The 20,082-nt window shown below is 52.5% G+C and overlaps 2 protein-coding genes across 3 annotated transcripts; one reads left to right on the top strand and one right to left on the bottom strand.

Moving 5' to 3' along the window:
- Positions 1 to 11,370: 11,370 nt before the first annotated feature.
- Positions 11,371 to 15,152, top strand: LOC125543830 (uncharacterized). Of its 2 annotated transcripts, none has more exons than XM_087522171.1 (2): positions 11,371 to 12,340; positions 14,801 to 15,152. In XM_087522171.1, exons 1-2 carry the CDS (start codon positions 11,751 to 11,753, stop codon positions 14,811 to 14,813), a joined length of 603 nt encoding a protein of 200 aa, XP_087378297.1. In that variant the 5' UTR covers positions 11,371 to 11,750; the 3' UTR covers positions 14,814 to 15,152. The 2 variants fall into 2 exon arrangements, with proteins under 2 accessions (XP_087378297.1, XP_048563272.2); XM_048707315.2 differs by lacking the exon at positions 14,801 to 15,152 and adding an exon at positions 13,468 to 13,947 and having other exon boundaries at positions 11,384 to 12,340.
- A 403-nt stretch (positions 15,153 to 15,555) lies between these two features.
- TRP1 (tryptophan biosynthesis 1) lies at positions 15,556 to 19,658 on the bottom strand. Its single transcript, XM_048707314.2, has 10 exons — positions 19,299 to 19,658; positions 19,059 to 19,202; positions 18,804 to 18,965; positions 18,630 to 18,713; positions 17,436 to 17,624; positions 16,864 to 16,954; positions 16,666 to 16,725; positions 16,402 to 16,520; positions 16,001 to 16,135; positions 15,556 to 15,880 (listed from the first exon to the last, which is right to left on the bottom strand). Exons 1-10 carry the CDS (start codon positions 19,488 to 19,490, stop codon positions 15,872 to 15,874), a joined length of 1,185 nt encoding a protein of 394 aa, XP_048563271.1. The 5' UTR covers positions 19,491 to 19,658; the 3' UTR covers positions 15,556 to 15,871.
- Between the last annotated feature and the right edge of the window lie 424 nt (positions 19,659 to 20,082).

Raw genomic sequence — 20,082 nt, 5'->3', positions numbered from 1 at the left:
GCTAGTGATCCTTTGCCTGCAGTTACGGGAAGACATGGGGCCTTGGATCTTGCGCCTTCTTGTGATGACGAAGAGCTTGTCTTAGGGCCCCCCTCTGCTCCTTTGAACCATGCACACACATGGCCAAGGCGGGGTAAGAAAGTCTTCCGGAAGTTCGCCTTAGGGTTTGGGACTATCTCTTCATCTGAAGGATAGCCAAACTCGTGGGTGATGCGAGGAGGTCGCCATCCATTACTTGACTCTTGACTGGGTTGCACTCCTAGTGTACCACACAAAGCAAGGTTCTTCTCAACTGGTTCCTTCACTTTGTCTGCCTCGTGCTGAAGCTTATTAGCCTCCCCATCTTGGTCCAACCTATCAAAAGGGACAAGAGGAGGATTCGTGGGAAGTGTTGCGTCTGGTTCAAGAGCGGACTTGGATGTAGCATCAGGAGCCGCTTCATTGTTGGTGGAGGTCGTAAGCTTGGTTACTTCGATGTCGTCCATCGGTGTGGCCGTCGGGGGCGGTGTCTTCCGGTCCTCCAATGGGGGTGGTGTCGTGGCCGCCTTCACCTGTTCACCGTCTTTTGGGGGAAGGGATGAAGAAGGCATCTCCTTGCTCCTTTGCTCTGCGCTGCTTGTGGAGGACTTGCGCGGTTTCGGCGCCAAACGACTGAGCAGGTAGTTATACCGCTCGTGCCGTTCTAAGTCGGGGGAGATGCGGAACCTGATTCTGTCATTTTCTTGAACGACCGCGCCATCGGGTCATAGGCGTATCTGGGTGTGTCGAAGGACTAAGTCCTCGAGTTCTTTATATAGAACTTGTCGGTTTCTCCGGCGCCGCTCGCGCTTGCGTTGGTTATCCGTCGGCACGCCGCCAGCCCTTACTGGCACTGGTGGCATGGGGAGAAGTGGTGGTGCAGGTCGCCACGTGGATGAGGAAGTCCTGTCCATCGTTACCTGTAATTGTGGTCGATCTCCCCGCCTGGGAGAAGATGGTCGTGGTGGGAGCGTCGGTCGCGAAGGCTCCCGTGGTCGCCATTGCTGAGTGGGTTGTGTGTTCCTTTCTTCCTCCTGGTGTCTTGACCATCGGTTCCAATGTGGGGGCATGTTGGGATGCCTCCATTGTTGAAAGTGTCGGGTTGGTGACGGTGGTCGTCGAGGTGCCAATGTGTGGCGCTCATGTTGAGGGCGATGACTCAGGGCCTGACGTCTGGTCCCTCCTGCACCCTGTGTTGATGATGTACTTGGTGCCGCGGGATCAAGTAGCCGCCTCTGGATGTTGTTCATCTGCTCTTGGAGTTGGCGAAATTCTTGCCGCAGGTCTTCGTCACGTGGCGCTGGTGCTTCATGGCGAAGGACAGAAAACCTGTTGTTGTTGGTGAGAGATCGTCCGTCAACCGCTGAAGTGTGGAGGCATGGCGCCCATGCCCCCCGTCGAGTATCTTCAAGGTTGATGGAGACTGTAGGGCCCGGTAGAACAGGCTCCTTGCGTGAACGCCGCTTCCAGAACTCCTTCATAATGGCCCGCCTCACCAGCTGCTTGATCTCGGTTGGCTCGTACGCCCAGTCGTCAGGGAACAAGTCGTACGGAGGGGCCTGGGTGCTCTGGTAAGTGAACACCTTTTCCGCCAAGTCCCTTGCTCCGAGGAACCAATCATCCTCAGGCACCGTGCTCTGAGCAAGGCGTGAGGTAATTTGCTGGTGGAGTCGTTGTACCTTGCGATACTTCCTCCTATAGTTCCGAAGAGGGTGCGGGCTTTCCGACAAACGTGCGTTCGCCATGAGTTTCCGCAAGTTCTGGGCGATGGCCTCCAAACCTTCGAGCAGCTCAACCTCGGTGCGTCGGGGTGCTGGTCGTGAAGGCTTCAAGTGTGGAAATGGGGTAGGGGCGTGATGGGACGCTGCTCTTGCCCGCCTGTTGGCAGCCTTGGCGCGAAGGCGTTGAGGTGCCTCCACGTCTCCTTTCATATCCGCCCTTGTCGACTCCTTCAACAAGGCACGTGCCTCGAGCATTAGCTCGCGACGCTCCTTCTTCGCCTTGGCGGCCTCCCGCCTTTGCGCCTTCCTCGATTGCACAGTTTGGAACTGCGCAGGATCTTGAGCTTCATACACGTAGACCTTGTCACCGAGCTCGATGACGATCATTGCTGGCATCGATCCAAACTGAAGCACCGATGGCTCCGAGTTGCATCCGTGTGAGAGTCCACCTGCAGAAAAAGGGATCTCGATCAACGGAAATCCTCGTTGATGCCTTGTCATGCAGCATGTTGTGTGGATTGGGAGACGGGCGAAGACGATTCAGACGACCACAGCAAAGCAGAGATGGGAGGAGAACCACGTCCCACCGGGCGTGCCAATTTGTTTGACACGAGAAAAACATCTAAAACTCCTGGGAGAAGGGAGAAGGGAGTGTGTTTCTTTCAGACGCCGGGAAAAGAAAACTGAGTATGCGGGCGTGCCAGTGTACCGTAGTACACAAAGAAAAAGAGATACGGGAACATGTATTTCATTAATCTCATTGGAGAAATAAAATTACAATATCCCATAAAAAAAGGTGCGCTCCGTGGCCTACTAGCACGGCCAAGCTGGTTGTGGCGATTGTGTGATCTCCTGTTTCCCGGGGCCTCGGAAGGCTCCCGGTTAATTACTCCCGCGGGTTGCTCCGCGGGATACCTCCGATTGAGCTGTGTGGTCGTTTTCGTCGTCTTCGCTTCGCGTTCTCCATGCATGATGATGGCGATGTGTGTGTGTGGGCGGCGGCAGAGCCCGTGTCCTCGTCGGTACACGCGCCGCAAGTAGCGTGGCCTTTGCGGTGGCCGCGCTTGCCCTTGCCGTCGTGCCTCGTCAGTCTTGACGGTGTTGGAAGAGTTGTTGTTGGGGTAGCATGGATCGCGCTCGGCTCGGACTTCTCGACGACCAGTAGCTTCTCAGGGTGTGCAAGGGGCTACGCCTTGCGAGAGTAATTGTCGGTGGAGACCATCATCGGTGATGACTGTCGCGTTGCTCGCGCCAGCGTGGCCTGAGTGGTCGACACCTTGTCCCGGCCAGACGCTGAGTCCACGACAGTCGGCGTAGTCAAGGCATCATCTCACGAGATCATAGAGGAGCGGTGTTGTTGTTGAAGTCGTGTCGCCCTGCAGCCGCGCCTTGTCCTCGGGCGGTGCCAACCTGCTCGGCTCCGGCCTATGAATGAGCGTGACGCGTGTAGCAGCGGCACCGCGGCAAGGCACCATCTTCACAAGCAGGATACAGGCGCCGTTGTAAGGTGTCATCTTCACGATGTGGCGTCACTTGCAGGGACTCTTCCTTGAGCGTGCGGCGCCACGAATGTACGACGCTGTGACGAGCTCCACCTCTTCTTCTTGAATGATGTAAGACGCGCTGAAGCGAACGACGACCAGCGGTGAGCATGCCACCTCGCCATTGGCTACGTGCATGGCCCATGCATGTGCAAAGGCCACTTACGTAGTGCACTGCCACACATTCAGACGTACTTAATGTTCAGTTTCATTCTTCTATAGCATTTGATGTAGACGAAATCCTCCGGCTGGAAATGGACGGCATGTGCGGCGACATCCCGAGTACCACGTCCATTGCTTCATGCGGTGGTGAGCCAAACGGCCATCTTCACGCCTTAGACGCACACGAGTATGTATCAGGAGCATGCCTTCTTGTTCTTGTGTAGACCACTTCATGATGTTTGGCTGGACTAACGTGACACCATCACCAAGGCACCATCGAGTCCGGGCGAGATGAAGGATAGGCACTACCCCGATGCCAAATGGGATCTCGTTTCCCTTGAAGGAGACGCGAGCAGCACCGTCATGCCACGTGAAGGAGTCGCTGATGTTGACATGGTCCGCGGCTTCGTCCTTCATGGTACCGGCTCGTCGAGGTGGGCGAAGGGTGTGACGGGTGATTTGAACGCCGGGAGGCATCGTGGCGAGCACCATGTCGTGGTCCTCGGCATGATGAAATGGAGGTGAGCAGTGTGATGGCGAGTTCTGCGTCGTCGACTTCTACGGCACCATCTTGATGAAGTGAACTAATGGCCCGACGGCGAACTCCAGATCACCGTCTTCAGCGGCGTCCCTCCAGCGCGACGAAGCGGACGACGGGCTCCATAGAGCGGTGAGGTTGACCTACGTGTCATCGACCTCCAAGGCACCAGCTTGACGATATTGACGGTGGGCGGCGCCGTGACGTGCCCTGTGTCATTGTGTTCCGCGGCACCGTGTGACGAAGTGGGCGCGAGGAGTGGGGGTGGTCTCCGTGGCATCGGCCTCCATGGCGCCGGCTTGGCGACATCGAACGGTGGGCGGCATCGTGGCATGCTCCGTGTCGTTGTCCTTCCACGGCGCCTCGTGGCGAAGTGGGCGTGAGTGGTGATAATGACTTGTGTGCCGTTGGCCTCCATGGAGCTAGCTTGGTGAAGAATCCGGTGGGGAGCACCACGGTTGGCTAAACGGCATCATCGTCTAGCGGCGATGAGTGGAGGGCGGCCATCGTGGCGTTGACCTCCGGGACATCGACCTCGATGGCGTCAGCATCCATAGCGCGGGCTTGGTGAAGACGAGCTCCCGCGACGCGTCGTCCTCATTGAGCGGTGATGAGTGGGGATGGCCACCGTGGCGTCGACCTCCGTGACATCGACCTTGGTGGCGTCAGCGTCCATAGCGCGGGCTTGGTGAAGATGAGCTCCGGCGACTCGTCGTCCTCATCGAGCGGTGATGAGTGGGGATGGCCACCGTGGCGTCGACCTCCGTGACATCGACCTTGGTGGCGTCAGCGTCCATAGCGCGGGCTTGGTGAAGATGAGCTCCGGCGACTCGTCGTCCTCATCGAGCGGTGATGAGTGGGGGTGGCCACCGTGGCGTCGACCTCCGTGACACCGACCTCGGTGGCGTCAGCGTCCATAGCGCGGGCTTGGTGAAGATGAGCTCCGGCGACGCGTCGTCCTCATCGAGCGGTGATGAGTGGGGGTGGCCACCGTGGCGTCGACCTCCGTGACACCAACCTCGGTGGCGTCAGCGTCCATAGCGCAGGCTTGGTAAAGATGAGCTCCGGCGACGCGTTGTCCTCATCGAGCGGTGATGAGTGTAGGTGGCCACCGTGGCGTCGACCTCCGTGACACCGACCTCGGTGGCGTTAGCGTCCATAGCGCGGGCTTGGTGAAGATGAGCTCCGGCGACGCGTCGTCCTCGTCGTGCGGTGATGAGTGGGGTGGCCACCGTGGCGTCAATCTCCGGGGCATCGACCTGGCGACCTCGACGGTGGGCGGCGTCGTGGCGTGCTCCGTGTCGTCCTGGCCGAACCGTCGTGACGAGACGAACCGCAGGTGGTGATGACGACCTCCTCGTCGTTCTTTGTGGCGCTGGCTTGGTGAAGACCATCTCCGGCAACGTCGACTTCATCTTCCGGTCCGGCGGCTCCATCTCCGACGGGGTCCGATCATGCGAACATTGCTTTTGGCAACGCTCCTGACCTGTGTGCGTGCATGCTATATGCAAAGAAGGAACAAGGAAAGGGGTGGGTTAGATCAAAGTTTTACCCTCGGGGAAGGTGAGCTTCTCGTCCATGTCACAGCCGCCGAGCTCCCTGTACGCCGGCCTCCTCTCTCCGTGTATGCCGGCTCGGGTGCCTGCGTTCTTCCTCCTGCCGGGTATATGCGAGCCGGTGCGTGAGGGAGTTCCTCTGCAGGCTTGCGTGATGAATGAATGGAGTGTTGCGTGGTGGATGAACGGGTGCTTGAGGTGTTGTGCGATGGATGCGTGCTGAAGGTGTTATGCGATTGCCTTCAGAATGGGTGTGTACGTGAGTCCCCTCTGCGTAGCTAGGTGTGTGTATTTATAGACAGGAGATGGGCGACCCGGCGGATGGAGACGGGCCAAACGTCCCGATTTTCTTGGACTAGATATGGATGCAATCTCCCCGAATCTTATCACCTCGCTGATGTTTATCTTTCTTCTTCTTGACGCGTACGCCTGCACACAGAAAATGAAAACCGTCTCATGCGTACCTAGCTACCTGACTGACGGTGGGCCTGGTTCCTTCGATCGCCACCTTCATGCTTATCTCCGGTGTTTGCTAGTTGAAATAATCACAAGTATTCAAGTACGTATACGCGCGCTTGCCGGCCGGTATATACGGTACTTAAAGAAATACGCATACTATATGTAATCTTGTGGGCGCGCCGTAGATATGGACTCAGCCTTCTGATTGTAACCTGCATGTGTGTATAAGTCTATGCCACGGAGCATCAAGTGCAAGTATACATTGGTTAGTACGTGAGCAAACTCAAAATGCATGCACGTACCATTGCATCGAGAATTGCCTAATGCGTGTGTGTACGTATACACTCAATATAAAACATAGATGTGCATAACTTGCAATTAAAAGAAAAAAAAATACATTTATACTTATATCTTCTGAAAATAGTAATCACAAAAATACGTCGAACAGTGCTGACCGGTGTTAGTTTAATTTGGTGATGATAGATGGACTGATCCAGCTAGCACGGTGGTGAGACTAACATGAGAGAAAAATGCACCGTCGCCGTTGAACTGAATAACCGCCGGGCACTGGATAGTGATGGTGGAAGCACGTCAATTTCCCGGCGTGAGACATGCAAATTCCGCATGGTGGTACTAAGGCTCGATTGCTTCATGAGTTGGAAACACAACTCATGGAGGCGTTTTCTACCACGCATGCCAATCTTTCTAGAACATCTGGTACCTTGTTGATCCGGGGCTCTGAACTGTTGGTCCAGTGGTAGACTCCTGCTGGGGCGGGCCCACGTTGCGTCCCTGGAATGTACCGTTCGAGTATTATATTTTAAAGGGTGGGGGAGGCGGCTCGGATAGAGCGGGGTGGAAGGTGACGGTGGAGGTGACGCTAAGGCGGGGGGGGGGGGGAGGGGGGAGGGAGGGGGGGTGGCTAACGCTAGGAAGCCCGGCCTCATGAACTACAAGGGGCCCACTAGGCCCAAAACAAGGAGCAAACCGTAGGACGCGAAGACGACCTTCGTGGCCTCCAAGACTAGAGGGCGGCAGCGCCACAAATCGCATCTACCGCTATGTAAACCCTAGACCACGGCTGCCTATATAAAGGGAGGTCTAGGGTCCTCTTCATCATCTGCCGACGGATATGAAACTCTCGGTAGCAATCTCATACACCATCGTAACCCCTCGTACGAGGTATCCCTCGACCATGAATAACGAAAACCAGCAGGACGTAGGGTTTTACTCTCTGGAGGCCCGAACCTAGATAAACCCCTCGTGTGACCCCAGATCCAGGACTTCCAGCTATGCTTGGACCCCTACCGAGGGATCTAATAGTATTTTGCACCGTTAGTTGGCGCGCCAAGCACGGGAGGCGCCGGCTGGAGACAGATCTTGGATCGGATATTTTTCTGCTCCTGGCGGCCTTTCGCCGGGAGAGAGCCTGAGCTTTGGCTCCCTCATGTTCGCCGCTAACGGGGCAGGCCGGGTCGACATCAAACCGCCAGATCGCCCCACACGCACCATCTACATCGGCAGCATCCCTTTCGTCAACAACGCCCGCGGCAATCTCCGGTTGTGCCTACCACCTATCTGGCACGAAACACGGTGTTAGGGTATATTTCCTCCTTAGTGGTTTTGGTGATTGATGACACAATTCTTTTGCGAACTAATCGTGTGCATTGAGTATTTCAGATAATCTATCATATGACACAAGACGATTCGTGACCCTGGAGATATAAAGTCAAGATGGTTATTTTTCATGTGTTTCTTTTTCGGCGGACTTGAGTTTTGGGAAACCATACTATTAAGAAAGGGTCCACTTCGAAAAAGTTTGGGTGAAATAATCAAGTACACATCTTCTTTTGCACCCACCTTCCATCTCGCTTGGTTGCAATTCCATCATTTTTCTAAAAACTTGTCCTATGGCTACCCAGCGGTAGTACCTCTCTGGGCAGCGGTAGTACCACTTGTAAGCAGTACTTCCGTTGATCCTGTACCACATGTACTCAATGGCGGAGACAGGGGGTGGCACCACGGGCCCTGGCCCCCCCTAACAACATGAATTTACTACTAAATTACTGGTGAATAGTGCTGAATTAGAAAAAAAAAATTACTACTAAACATCTATTTTTCTATGGATTGGCCCTCCCCAACCTATTTCAGTGGCACTTGGCCCCCCTAATCTAAATTTTCTGCCTCCGCCACTGCATGTACTACCGCTTATTTAGGGTGTTCTATTGTCTATTTGAGCTCAGCGAAAGTAGTGCGGCAGTAAGGCTTGCGGTACTACCGCCCCTACCACCGCTGATCTTGCTGTAGCTCAGAATGCTAAGCGGAAGTAGGGCGACAGTGGGACTGATCCTGTAAGCAGTATGTAAGCAGTACTACCGCCCAGACACTACCGCTTATTTTTATGCCTCTGGACTGCTTTGCCACATCGCGGTAGTAGGGCGCGGGCTCTGCTCTACCACCGTTGTACCAAAACGTTTACAGCATCGCTCGAAATAAAATTACATAGTTCATCCACACGATCTGCTGCTGTCTAAACTTCCCCGGATGGTTCAGCTGAACGGTTGCTCTCTCAGCATCAAGGGGATGTGAGTGGTCAGATGAATTACTCCCATCCGTTCCCACGTCCCCGGCCAACATGTCTGTTGTGAGCAGTACTGGTTGTGAGTATTGATTGTGTATGTTAGTTAGGTCAAGGTAACGAGCGAATGTTAGTTATGGTCAAGGTAACGAACGAATCAGGCAGCCGCAGCCAGCGACTCGGCGGTGGCTTTTGAATTGCAAATTTGCCACAGAGGCAGTAGAGTCATTTCGCGTGGTAAAAACAGAGATAAAACATCAAAAATGATTACAGTAAATAAAAAAGTCAATATCATCCAAAGGAAAAAGGAAAGTTGGGCAAATAATACGTATAATCCTATGTAAAGTAGGGCAAACTATCAAATGCCCAACTAAATTGGGGCAAATAATCCAATCTCCCCACCCAATGTTAGTAGTTTAAGTTGGTGATGGTAGATGGACGATGGTGAGACTGACCCGAGAAAACTGCAGCGGAGCGTGCTATCACCGTTGACCTGAATAACCGCCGCTGGATATTATAGTGGAAGAAATTAAGCTTTCTTATGTGGAGTTCATATATCCACATGAAGAAATGCATTATTTTCTGTATGAAAAAGCTTAATTTCTCCATGTGTATAGACATGGGGGCGTTTTCTACCCTGCCAACCCTTCTAGAGCATCTGCCTTGCTAATCTGAAGTTCTCAACTGTTGGTACAGTCTTAGGGCCTCTTTCAAGGCTTCTTTGATTCAAAGGATTTTCTCGAGGATTAGAATCCATAGGAAGTTTTTCACTTTGGTCATTTGAATTGTAGGCTTCAATCATTTGGGATTTTTTTTTCTTAATTCATAGTAAATCTAGCATCTACTCAAACCTCTCAAAAGAGTCCCTAATTGTTCTGCAAACAAACTCAAATCTTGTACGGTTCGAATGGGTATGACATTCAAATCATGTGTTTTTACAATACTAATGTGAGACAAAGAGGCTCTCTGTGTGTGTGCGGGTGGGCGCGGGAGGGGGGAGCTCAAATGAGAACGTCACATGTGAAACAGAGAAATCCGTGCAACCAATGCTTCCTGTTACTTTGGGATACCTCGGGTTTCATCGAAATCAATCCACTATAATGAAGTCGTGGTGCAAACTGAACCACGGGTTGATTTTGAAGAAATATGATGTTCTTTTCGTGAAATGTGTTCACTTGTCCATTGCTTTCTCATCTAGCGGCCCAAATCAGTTTGATGCATTGGGTGCATAGGAAGGATCTCTCGTCCCGGTTAGATCCGGGTAGAGGGTGATGGTAGTTCGACGGTGTCCGAAGTGGGTCGATGGTGGAGGTGGTGCTGCTTGCAAAGGAAAGGCTGAAGGAGGACGGGGTGGAGGCCGACTGGCGTCAAGATAAATCTTCATGCAACTCACGAAATAGCTAGTCCTATTTCTGGAAAAAAAAATATCAGGTGATACGGGAGCTAGGATGCTCCGGTGCTCCAGGAACGTCTCTGCCGTTGGATCCTGGATCCTGGATCCAGTAGTCAACAGGAGAGCTTCCACAATTCTGCAAAAACCCTACAAGAGTGCTGCAATTAAATCTTGGTCCAGATGCTTCGATGTAGACCGTTGGATCCACGGTCCACGGTCAAAAAGCTCCTTGCGAGCATCCAAGTTCCAGTATCACTTGATACACTCCATATTTATGCTTAGAGCATCTGCAGCCGGCGCCTCGAACCCCCCTCATACACCCAGACGTACGTCCCGGCCATTCTTCGGTCAAAAAAAACAACCTAGACGGGCTCCTCAAACCAGTATCAAACGCTCAACCTAGACGCATGGATGTCGTCCGATGCAAAGATGGTGCGACGTGCCCGATGTGCGAGGTATGAGCACGGGATGCGGTGGCAGACGTTGACGAGGCGGAGTCGCATTCCCGGCGCCCCGTATGGTGCACGGACACCTCAGGCACCGCACCCGCGTCGTGGTGGACGTTGCTGACTCCTCCCAAGACGGATCCATCATCGACTTCACGTCCATCGGCACCGTGAAGGTTTCAGACTCTGACAAGGAAGAGCAGGGCATGGGAGACGGCGGGGCCTCAATTCCCGTGAGTCGGTTCGTGTCCTATGTCCTACTCTACATTGTCGACGACCGGCCGCCGGACATGGACATGGCCACGGCGGAGCTGAACACGGCTCCGCTTTAGATTAGGTTTTCCGTGCATGTATAATATGGATTTTTTTTAAATGAGGCAAAATAATTGCCATTTTCATTGATTAAGAAGAAGATAATTGCCCGGTTAATTGACGAAAAAAAGGGCTAAAACCGATACAACACAACCCATATGACATGGGCATCACCGGCCAACCCGGCCACCGACATGGAACAGAAGCCACGACGGCACATGCCAACGGATGGCCACACGCGCAAGCAACTGACTGCTCCGACTTTGACGACGAGCAACACAAGGGAAATATGCAGGACTTGCGCCGAGCGTGCCCTCTACAAAAGACCACCGAATGCCTGTCATCGTCACCACCTGAACTCGCTCCAACGCAGCTCCGACTTCCAAGCAACTACGGAAGAGCACCTCGGACACGCCGGGAAGAACCGACCGCGGAAGACCACGCCGCGACCCAAGCTGGTTGTGGAAGAGAACATCTGAGGCATGACAAGTCACTGTTCACGCGTGCGATGTGGCTATAGAGGACGCGTATCAGATGCTCCGAGTGAGTGCATGCAGCCTTGGGAGCTTCTTCTCAGATGACCGACCGGGCGCTTTGCTTTTGGACTTTGCTCGCCGTTGCTTCTAGAGCGCAAAGACTTCCATGCTTGCAACCCAAGGCACACAGCGCACCCAGATGCCTTCGCTTTCACTTTCACCGAGCAGGCCGGAGCCACAGCTCGTAGCAAAGCTGACACCTTCGCCTTCTAGCAGATAGATCCCAGCGTATCCGGCGCGGTCACCATCGGCAGATCACGAGCCCGCCCCTGTGGCCCGGATCCATACGCGTACGCGCGTCCTCGTCTCCACGCGCACCGCCTTTCCCTCCTCCCCGGCCGGCCTCCCTCCTCCTCAAGTACCAAATCAGCCGTCGCGCTCTCCACCACCACCACAGCCACCTCCCCCTCCCCTCCTTGCGCCGTCGCGTCAGCCTCGTAGCCGAGTCGACGTCGACGACGCGCGCGCCCACCCACAACTGCTGGGCGCCATGCTGCAGGCGGGCTCGGAGCGTGCGGCGCCGCTCCCGGGCGCGGCGAGGCTGTGGGTGCCGGGGATGAGCCCCGTGGCGGCGGACGGGGCGGGGGCGTCGGCCAGGGCGCGGGAGATCGCGCGGAGGCGGGACGAGATGCTCGGCATGCTGCGCGACCTCCCCGAGGCCGACTACGAGCTATCCCTCACCGACCTCGTCGACAAGACCGCCGCGCCCGGGGCCAACGGATGCGTGCCGCCCTTGCCCTTGCCGGTCGAGAGGAAAGAGGCGAGCCCGAGCCCGAGCCCGAGCCCGAGCCCCTTGGGTCTGGCCGAGTCCGGCGGGCAGGCCGAGCCGCAGCCGCAGCAGCAGCCGGCGAGGGCGACGGAGAGGAAGGGCTCCGCCTCCGCGAGGCGGCGCGGGGACGGCGGCAGCGGGGGCGGGAGCAGGAGCGGCCTCCGCAGCAGCAGCGACGGCGTCCTGCTCAACTTCTACATGCCGCGCTCCTTCACCCGCAGCTTCACCGCGCCGCGCCCCGCCCGCACCCCCTCCTTCTCCACCTCCGGCCGGGCCGCCAGCGCCGTCGCCCCCGACGACTGCAACAAGAGGTAATTCACTGGCCACAGAGCACGTACTACTTCCCTAGACATTCCATTTCATGCCACGGAACTCTCGTTCGGTCAATTGCCGCCAGAGCACGGCAGGAAGAAGAAATTCATCCAAACATGCACATGCGCGCGCACAAGCAAACTCATCCATACCAATCTCGAATTCTGGATGATTAATTAAGGTTGGCCTGCAAATCATCCGTCGTGCTCTCGTTTGCCCAGTCGTGGATAGATAATCATTACCACTGGTCACTGGATCGATTAGATGGTGCACCTAGTCATGCATAGGAACAAAGAAGCAAGCACATCGTGCTCTCTGTTTCAGTGTTGACCGGAACAGAGCAGCTGGCCGGCCAAATGAGGGCCGGCACGGCACGACAATTCCCGAGGCGAATGTGTGGGTAGATAGATGCCGGGCACGTCAGCCATGGTGCATAGTCGAGGCCACTGGTGCTGCTGATTGTTCCGCTCGCCGACTGAAAATTATATCCTGGAGTATTAGTTGCAGCTGTGAGGCGTTTGCAGCTAGCTAGTTAATTAGCTTGATCGATCATACCCATACATCTGGGCAACATAGGAGCTAGCCGATAGAGAAACCATTTGAAAGTGACTTGCCAAGGCACCGCTAGCTGATGGTGAGACAGCCAGCCAACCACATGAGCGTGGCCTGCCTGCCGGGTGCAGTTTGCAGCTTGCAAGTGTCGTGTTGCGCAGTGCAATCTGATTACTACTCCCTTAACTAAAACTGTGACACTTAGGGCCTGTTCGGAGTCCCTCCGCTCCACGAGGCCGCTCCCGGAGCTGGAGTTCCGGTTAAAAACTGCAGAGCGAGCGAACAGGTACTTCGCAGATCCTGGAATAAATTCCACGCAGCGGGTGGACTGCCGAACAGCTCCTTACTATGAATCGAAGAGAGCGGTACTTAATTAGAAGAATATCTGATCGTGCTAAGGAAGAAAATCTAATATGCGAATCCAGCGTAAATCTCCTTTCGCGTGGAGAAAATCTGCACTTTCATCATGGTTTGCTTTCTTGGTAGTAAAAAAAAATAGTCAGTGCGATGCCAAACAGACTGACAGAGTCTTCTTAACTCTAATGTTTGTGCGTTGCGTTTGGTGGTGGTGCAGGGAGAGAGACGGCGACACGGTCAGGTGCTGGCCGCTGCCGTGGGACCGGCGGTGGCGCAAGTCGAGCCGGCGGCGGCAGGACCCCGCCGCCGCGACGTCCGGCGAGCTGTCGGCGATGCTGACGGCGGCGGACCACTCCGCTGCCGCGGACAGAGTCTGAACACCTTTATCTTTCTTGTTAGGTGAACCATGGTGAGCTCTTCTAAACGGCATCCGCCTCGGAGAAAAGCAAGGCAGATCTACGTACCAAACTACTGTTGAATGTGCACGCGCGTTTCTGCGGTTCTGTACATACGTACGTACGTACTTCACACGCAACGCAATACTGTCTGGTTGTTTAGTTTGTGCTATGAGTGCGGTGTAGGAGTGGCATGGACTCCATGTATCTCGACAACTAATTTGTCTGTACAGCATAGAACAAATATGCTATGGCATTCCCGGGCAGGATCAAATGCAACGGAGAGGCATGTTTTTTATTTACCTGGTTCAGTGCGCAACTTTGTCTGGGCATGTACAATCCAACCCTTAAAACCCTCCCTATACTTCCTGATCACTGCCCGGACCACCCAATCCTCCATTCTCAGCCCATATGTCAGACGGATTTCAGTATCAATGGCATCTAAACGGCATCTGTCTCTCGCCGCCCTATTGCCATCAACCTTTCCGTGTCCTCGACAGTTGGTTTCATAAGGTACTCCGCTCCAAGCACCTTCACCACGGTGAGTGCACATTGTACCGTGGTATTCAGGCATGTGGTCTCTCTCATTCGGATTTTAGTATCAATCGCATCTACAGCCTATATGTGGTCTCTCACATCCGGATTTCAGCATCGACGGCGTCCACGATGCTTGCTTATGATAAGGCCCCACTCGCGACGTGTTCTCGGTCAGGCCGCATTTTCTGGATGCACATAAACCTCTTTGTACGCATTGCACAGGCTGAGGAGGTGGCCCGATGCACATAGACCTACCTCTTTGTACACATAATATGAAGTTAAGTATAGGAGCTGGCCTATATTAATATGAAGTTAAGTGCAACAAAGTTTAGGCTCTTAAATTTTGAAGTGCATCAAGTCCCATGGGAAGGGCTGAGATGGTTACAGTTAAGAGTCTAACCCAGGCATTGGGACAGGGATTTGCTCACACCGCAGCACTGCTGGATGAAGAAACCTAATTAACAAGACGCGCCATCTAGGCTATGTTCTCTAGAATGTATGGCGTCAGAAGAAACCAGCAGTTTCATCATGCTTGTTTTGATAACAACAAGGAGAATGACCCCCTGTATACCTGTTAATTTGTTTCTTAAAAATTTGAATGATTGAAATGTTTTGCAGACCAATCCCGTAAGAGTAAGATGATGGAGGCTGGAGTGAAACAAGTGGGTGAGGTGGCTGGAGAAGTGTTCAAAGCAGCTCATGGATGGCGCCTGAAGACTAGGAGAATTCTGGGGTGACCAGTGTCAACCTACTCGGGACAAAAATGTGTGTGCTGCGAAGAATAGCTCCTTCAACAGCAAACTTGCTTCCTTGTTTTCAGCCTGCCTTTTGATCTTCTGATGCTGAGACATTAATAATGATGTATGCTTTAAAAAGACATGTTTTCCTCCCCCCCAAGTAGGGTGGTGAAAACTGCGTAGGGGAGGAGTTTATGCTGCAGTTTTAGTCGTTTACTTTCCTTTGTAAGATATGGTGATTTCTTTTAATGGAAATCGAAGAGAATGCTCTCTTTTGTCAAAAAAAAAATTGACAGTGCGGTGCTAAGCAGGCTAACGGAGTCAAATATCGTGTTTGTGTTGGTGGCCGGGGAGAGAGACGGCCGCACTGTCAGGCAGTGGCCGAAGCAAAAAAGCAAACCTCACACGTCTGCTCTGTACTGCACGTCTGCGGTGCTGTACATACCTCACACGCCATACGCTAGCCTCCATGGGCGGGCAGGATCACATGGCCGCAGATTATCTATCGCTTTGTCACGTTGCGACCTAGACAAAAAATACATACAAAATGATCAATCTATCCTCTCCTCTGGATCAGCAGCGACATGATCCAGATCTTTTTTTCCAGGTCTCACAACGCAACGCAACAAGCCGAGATCAAAATGGCGTCCCCTCCACCTCAGCCAACAAGATAAGCAGCGCCTGTCCCGGCCACAACCTTACAATCTCGTCCATATCGGATTCTCTCTGCACCGCAGCATTGCTAGATGAACAACAAATCAAACCAGACCAAACGGCATCTACTACGTACATACGCTTGTGGCAAAGAAAGGCGAACAAAGGGAACAAGAAGAACAGACAGACAGACAGGGACATGGGGAAGAACGGACGGACGGACTACAAGAATCCTTTATTTAACACCATTCCTCGCGTCTTATTGCGGAGCTCTGCTGCTCGCCAAGCAACCTCGACCTCAGCAGCTCTGTGTCAACAACAAGGTTTTGGAAAGTGTCATGCTCTCTGTACCTAGCTCATCAAACACACACACCTGTGCAACTGATATATTCATAACAAGCCAACAAATGGACATGCTAGTACTTACATTGGAAACCTTAATCCAAGACTCGAGCGTGTTGATGGCCACCCCGGAGCGCTGCGTCTCCTGTGCCAGCGCGACACCCTCATGCAGAGTTTTGACTTTGCCGCTGACAAGGAGGGACGCCGCGGCGTTCAGAACCTATGGAGCAAAGCAGAAAATGATTCAAGTTTGGCACACGATTGAAGAACTGCTTCCCCAATGACATTTACGCTTAAAAAAAAAGAGAGATCTTCAGGGAAATAAAGGGCGGGCTCATCACGACAAACCATATCACTGCTGGGTAACATGATTTTTACAGGATGCTGAGTAAGCTCAATGTACATCGAGGAAGACGCAATCATATTTCTTCAGGGAGTATGCAAGGTACAGTGTAACTAAAATGAGAGGAGTAAGGATGAACTTACAAGGGCATCTGCAATTGAGCCTCTTTGTCCAGCAAGAACATCCTGGAGAACTTTTGCGTTGAACGCAGGATCGCCTCCTTTAAGATCTAATAATGTGCAGCGAGGAATGCCAAAATCCACTGAATTGTAATAAAATGGAAAAAAAAGGTGAGACTGAAGTTTTTTCTTTTAATAATACCATCACTGCATATTTCACAAGTTAACATAAAGCATGTTCAAGGGATTATCTCCATTTCTTTTATGAGTTCCAAGAACAAATCTTACATGGATCGAAGAGCATTTTTTCAATCTTTCCTGGAGTGACATCAAGGATATATCCAGGCCCTACAAAAAGTTGACAAAGAATCTTCAGTTAGATGCAAAATATATCAGTTTTATGATCAGAAAGCTCCAAGTTAATTTCTCAAGTGGCAATAACAGTAGAGCACCATAAGTACACTAGTATTAAGTGTGTGTTCATACCAAGTGGGCTTATTTCGTCCAAACCCTTCGAATGGACAACCAATGCTCTCTGCATTCCAAATTTCTGAGCTGCTTTAGCCATCTTGGTAACCTATCAACAAAAAAATTCCATGGATTAGAACAGAGTATTACATGTAATGACAACAGTTGCATATAGAGCTTGTCACGAGACTATCTCTATGGCTTCTGAAGCGCTTTCCTAGTTACTATTTGCTTGTTCAGTGTCGGTGTATCAGTAATCTTTGTTAACAACGGAATTAACTAGAAACTGAAAAGGAAGAATCACATATTTGAAGGCAAATTCGGTTAGCAACTCTACAACAGATGACTACTGGTTGTGTTTATTTGTTTATCTAATAATATTATGATTGCAGCATATATTAGCTTAAAAAACAACTGTATACATACTCAAGTCCAAAGTTCATAACAACACCGGATGATGACCATGGAATTATGTGGATCATTAAATCATCAATTTAAAAATGGTGTACATAGAACATGCTATGGTTGCTTTTACCGTTTGGTACAAATAGTTACTACAAGAAAATAAAAGATGAATACAAGATACTTACTATGTTCTCATGGTAAACACCAATAACAGCGTAAGGTACCCTTGCTGGATTCAACAGAGGACCAAGGATATTGAAAACTGTCTTTATCTTCAGCTTCTTCCTCACAGGTCTGACAATTTTCATTGCCGGATGGTAATTTGCAGACATCATGAAACCAACACCCACCTCATTGACGCACCGTTTAATACCCTGGTAACAGGAAAGGGAATAACTGATATTAACCCACCAGGTTTTCTTAAGATGCACACACAGCACTGAAATATAATATGTGAGGGGTTAGAAGTTCAAGGACAGCTACCATTCCATGCGTGACTGAAAGAATAAACATTATAAGCAAATAACCGACGTGCCGGTCGACTATGCGTTTATGCAACTATATAATGCACAAAGCTACAAGATCTGGAATAAATATTGCAAAAAAGGTCATGACCAACAATCAACTCCATAGTATGTAGTTTATGCAACTATATAATGCACAAAGCTACAAGATCTGGAATAAATATTGCAAAAAAGGTCATGACCAACAATCAACTCCATAGCATGTAGTTTATGTGACACAAAAGTGGGTGTCATTGCGTATTTTGATTGGTTAAGAAAAGTATGTAGCACCATGCAACCCCAGTTTTTGCCCAGTTGGACCAATTGTGTGAGTAACTTTGAATGTTTGTTTACATGATTTGATAGGTGGAAACCAACATTCAACCGGGAGCGTGTTCCTTCTTTACCAATAATAAGAATACCAAAATAAAGATGAGAGTCAAAGGCCCAGATCTATGCATCCATCTCAACGCATTGATTTATTTAGATGAAAAGGGGGTGTATGTTTGCCTAAGTCACGGTGGTTGGTAAGATGCCCGTGCTACTTTGCAGTACCAACATATAGAAAAGTTCCCTAAAAAAACATACATAGAAAAGTCAAAGCAGCCAAGAGGTGCCTCTGACAGTCTGATTACTTCTCAAGGAATACATCAAGTGATGTCTGATAACAACGGCTGTTTCATCCGACAAGTCGCAATCTATCTCCAGTAGCAGGAGGCACCCCTTGCGGTATGATTTGCATTCGATGTGCTAGCTAGTACAGCATTAGAAATCGATGCACACATACTGTACAGGCTATTAATAAGATATCAGGCACCAGAAAAGCAAGTGCAGAACGGAGGAAAAAGAGCAATCATAAGGCCAATCGGGCAGTACCTCGGGTCCCAACTCGATGTTGACGCCCAGCGCCTCAAGCACATCGGCGCTGCCGCAGGCCGACGAGCTCGCCCTGCTCCCTTGCTGCAGAAACGCACGGGAGAGGACATCAGTACAGTACATAACGCGCGTGTGCAATCCGATACAAAAGGTGGGGGCGAGAAGTCAGAATACCTTGGCGACCTTGGCGCCGGCCGCGGCGGCGAGGATGGTGGAGCCGGTGGAGATGTTGACGGTGTCCGCGCCGTCGCCGCCGGTGCCGACAATGTCGACGGCGTCGTGGAGCCCCTCGACCAGGACGCAGTTGTTCATCATCGCCTTGGCCAGCCCGACAATCTGAAGAACGGCTTGGAAAAAAAAACCAGATCAGTGGCCGCAGAAATTTCGCTCCATTCCTGGCAGCGTGTCAGTTCAGAAAAAATCAGAGACCTCGTCGTAGGTCTCGCCCTTGGCCCGGAGGAGCACGAGGAAGGCGGCGATCCGCGCCTCGTTCTTCTCGTTGAGCAGCAGCTGCAGCGTCGCCTCCGCCTCGTCCTCGGAGAAGTCGGCCCCGCCGATCAGCTGCTCCAGCACCTGGCGCCGTCACGGCCACAGGACACGAGATTGAAAGGAAACACGGTCAATCACCGAAGGGGAACAGAGGGAGGAGGCATTGCGGCGCGCGCGAACCTGCTCGAAGGTGGCGGTGCCCGGGGAGGCGGCGGGGGCCGGCGCGGCGGCGGGCTGCACGGCGACGCGGGCCGGTGGGAGGCGCCGGGCGGGGGCGATGGGCCGCGCGGCGCTGGGGCGGCGGAGGAGGGGGGAGGGGGCCCCCGGGGCGAGGGGTTTGGGGGAGCAGAGCTTGAGCGAGGCGGTCGCCATTGGATGGATTCGGGGGGTTGGTGGGGGAGAGATCCGGTGGCAGAGGAGGGAGGCGCCGGCGGCAGGCGGTTTTATATGCGGCCGCCGCTGACTGGGCTTGGATTTTTGTCACTCCGGGGGAGGCCCGCCGTCTGCCTTGTGATCCTGTCCGTCTGCAGCAGCCACGGGAGCCACCCACACCGAGCGGCCTTTTCTTTGACGTGCAAAATATTCAATTGCCTTTTTCTTGCAAAAACCCTCGTGTAAGGGCATCCTCCCTCGAACCACCCCTGAATTTTGTCGTCAAACACGGTCGTGTATCAATCCGCTAAGCAGTCCGGACATCATTTTTCTCACAAATTGAGAAACAGTAAAACGGGGCGAGCTATGCCCCTCCACAGTGATTCGACTTCTTCAGCCGTTGGATTCTGCATACAAATGCACCAGATCGCTCAACTATCCCGCAGTGCACGCGTGAGCCTTTTTTATCTCGCCAGTCCCGAGCTTCATGACTGGCCCATGTCTATGGGCTGCTGCTCCGTTGACCGACTTGGACGTCCTCACATTAATCGGGCCGAGGAACCGTCAACGGGCCGCAGTTTCTCTCTTATGT

This window comes from Triticum urartu, chromosome 5A, assembly GCF_056163025.1.
Source record: "Triticum urartu cultivar PI428250 chromosome 5A, HENAU_Tu73, whole genome shotgun sequence".
In the NCBI taxonomy this organism is placed as follows: domain Eukaryota; kingdom Viridiplantae; phylum Streptophyta; class Magnoliopsida; order Poales; family Poaceae; genus Triticum; species Triticum urartu.
Note: the sequence above shows the minus strand (reverse complement) of the source record. Positions and strands in the feature narration are given on the sequence as shown.

Coding starts and splice junctions, on each gene's coding strand:
- TRP1 (XM_048707314.2), bottom strand. CDS start 19,490: ATGGCGACCGCCTCGCTCAAGCTCTGCTCCCCCAAACCCCTCGCCCCG. Junction 19,203..19,298: donor GCACCGCCACCTTCGAGCAG/GTTCGCGCGCGC, acceptor TGACGGCGCCAG/GTGCTGGAGCAGCTGATCGG. Junction 18,714..18,803: donor CCGGCGCCAAGGTCGCCAAG/GTATTCTGACTT, acceptor GCGTTTCTGCAG/CAAGGGAGCAGGGCGAGCTC.
- LOC125543830 (XM_048707315.2), top strand. CDS start 11,751: ATGCTGCAGGCGGGCTCGGAGCGTGCGGCGCCGCTCCCGGGCGCGGCG. Junction 12,341..13,467: donor CCCGACGACTGCAACAAGAG/GTAATTCACTGG, acceptor GTGGTGGTGCAG/GGAGAGAGACGGCGACACGG.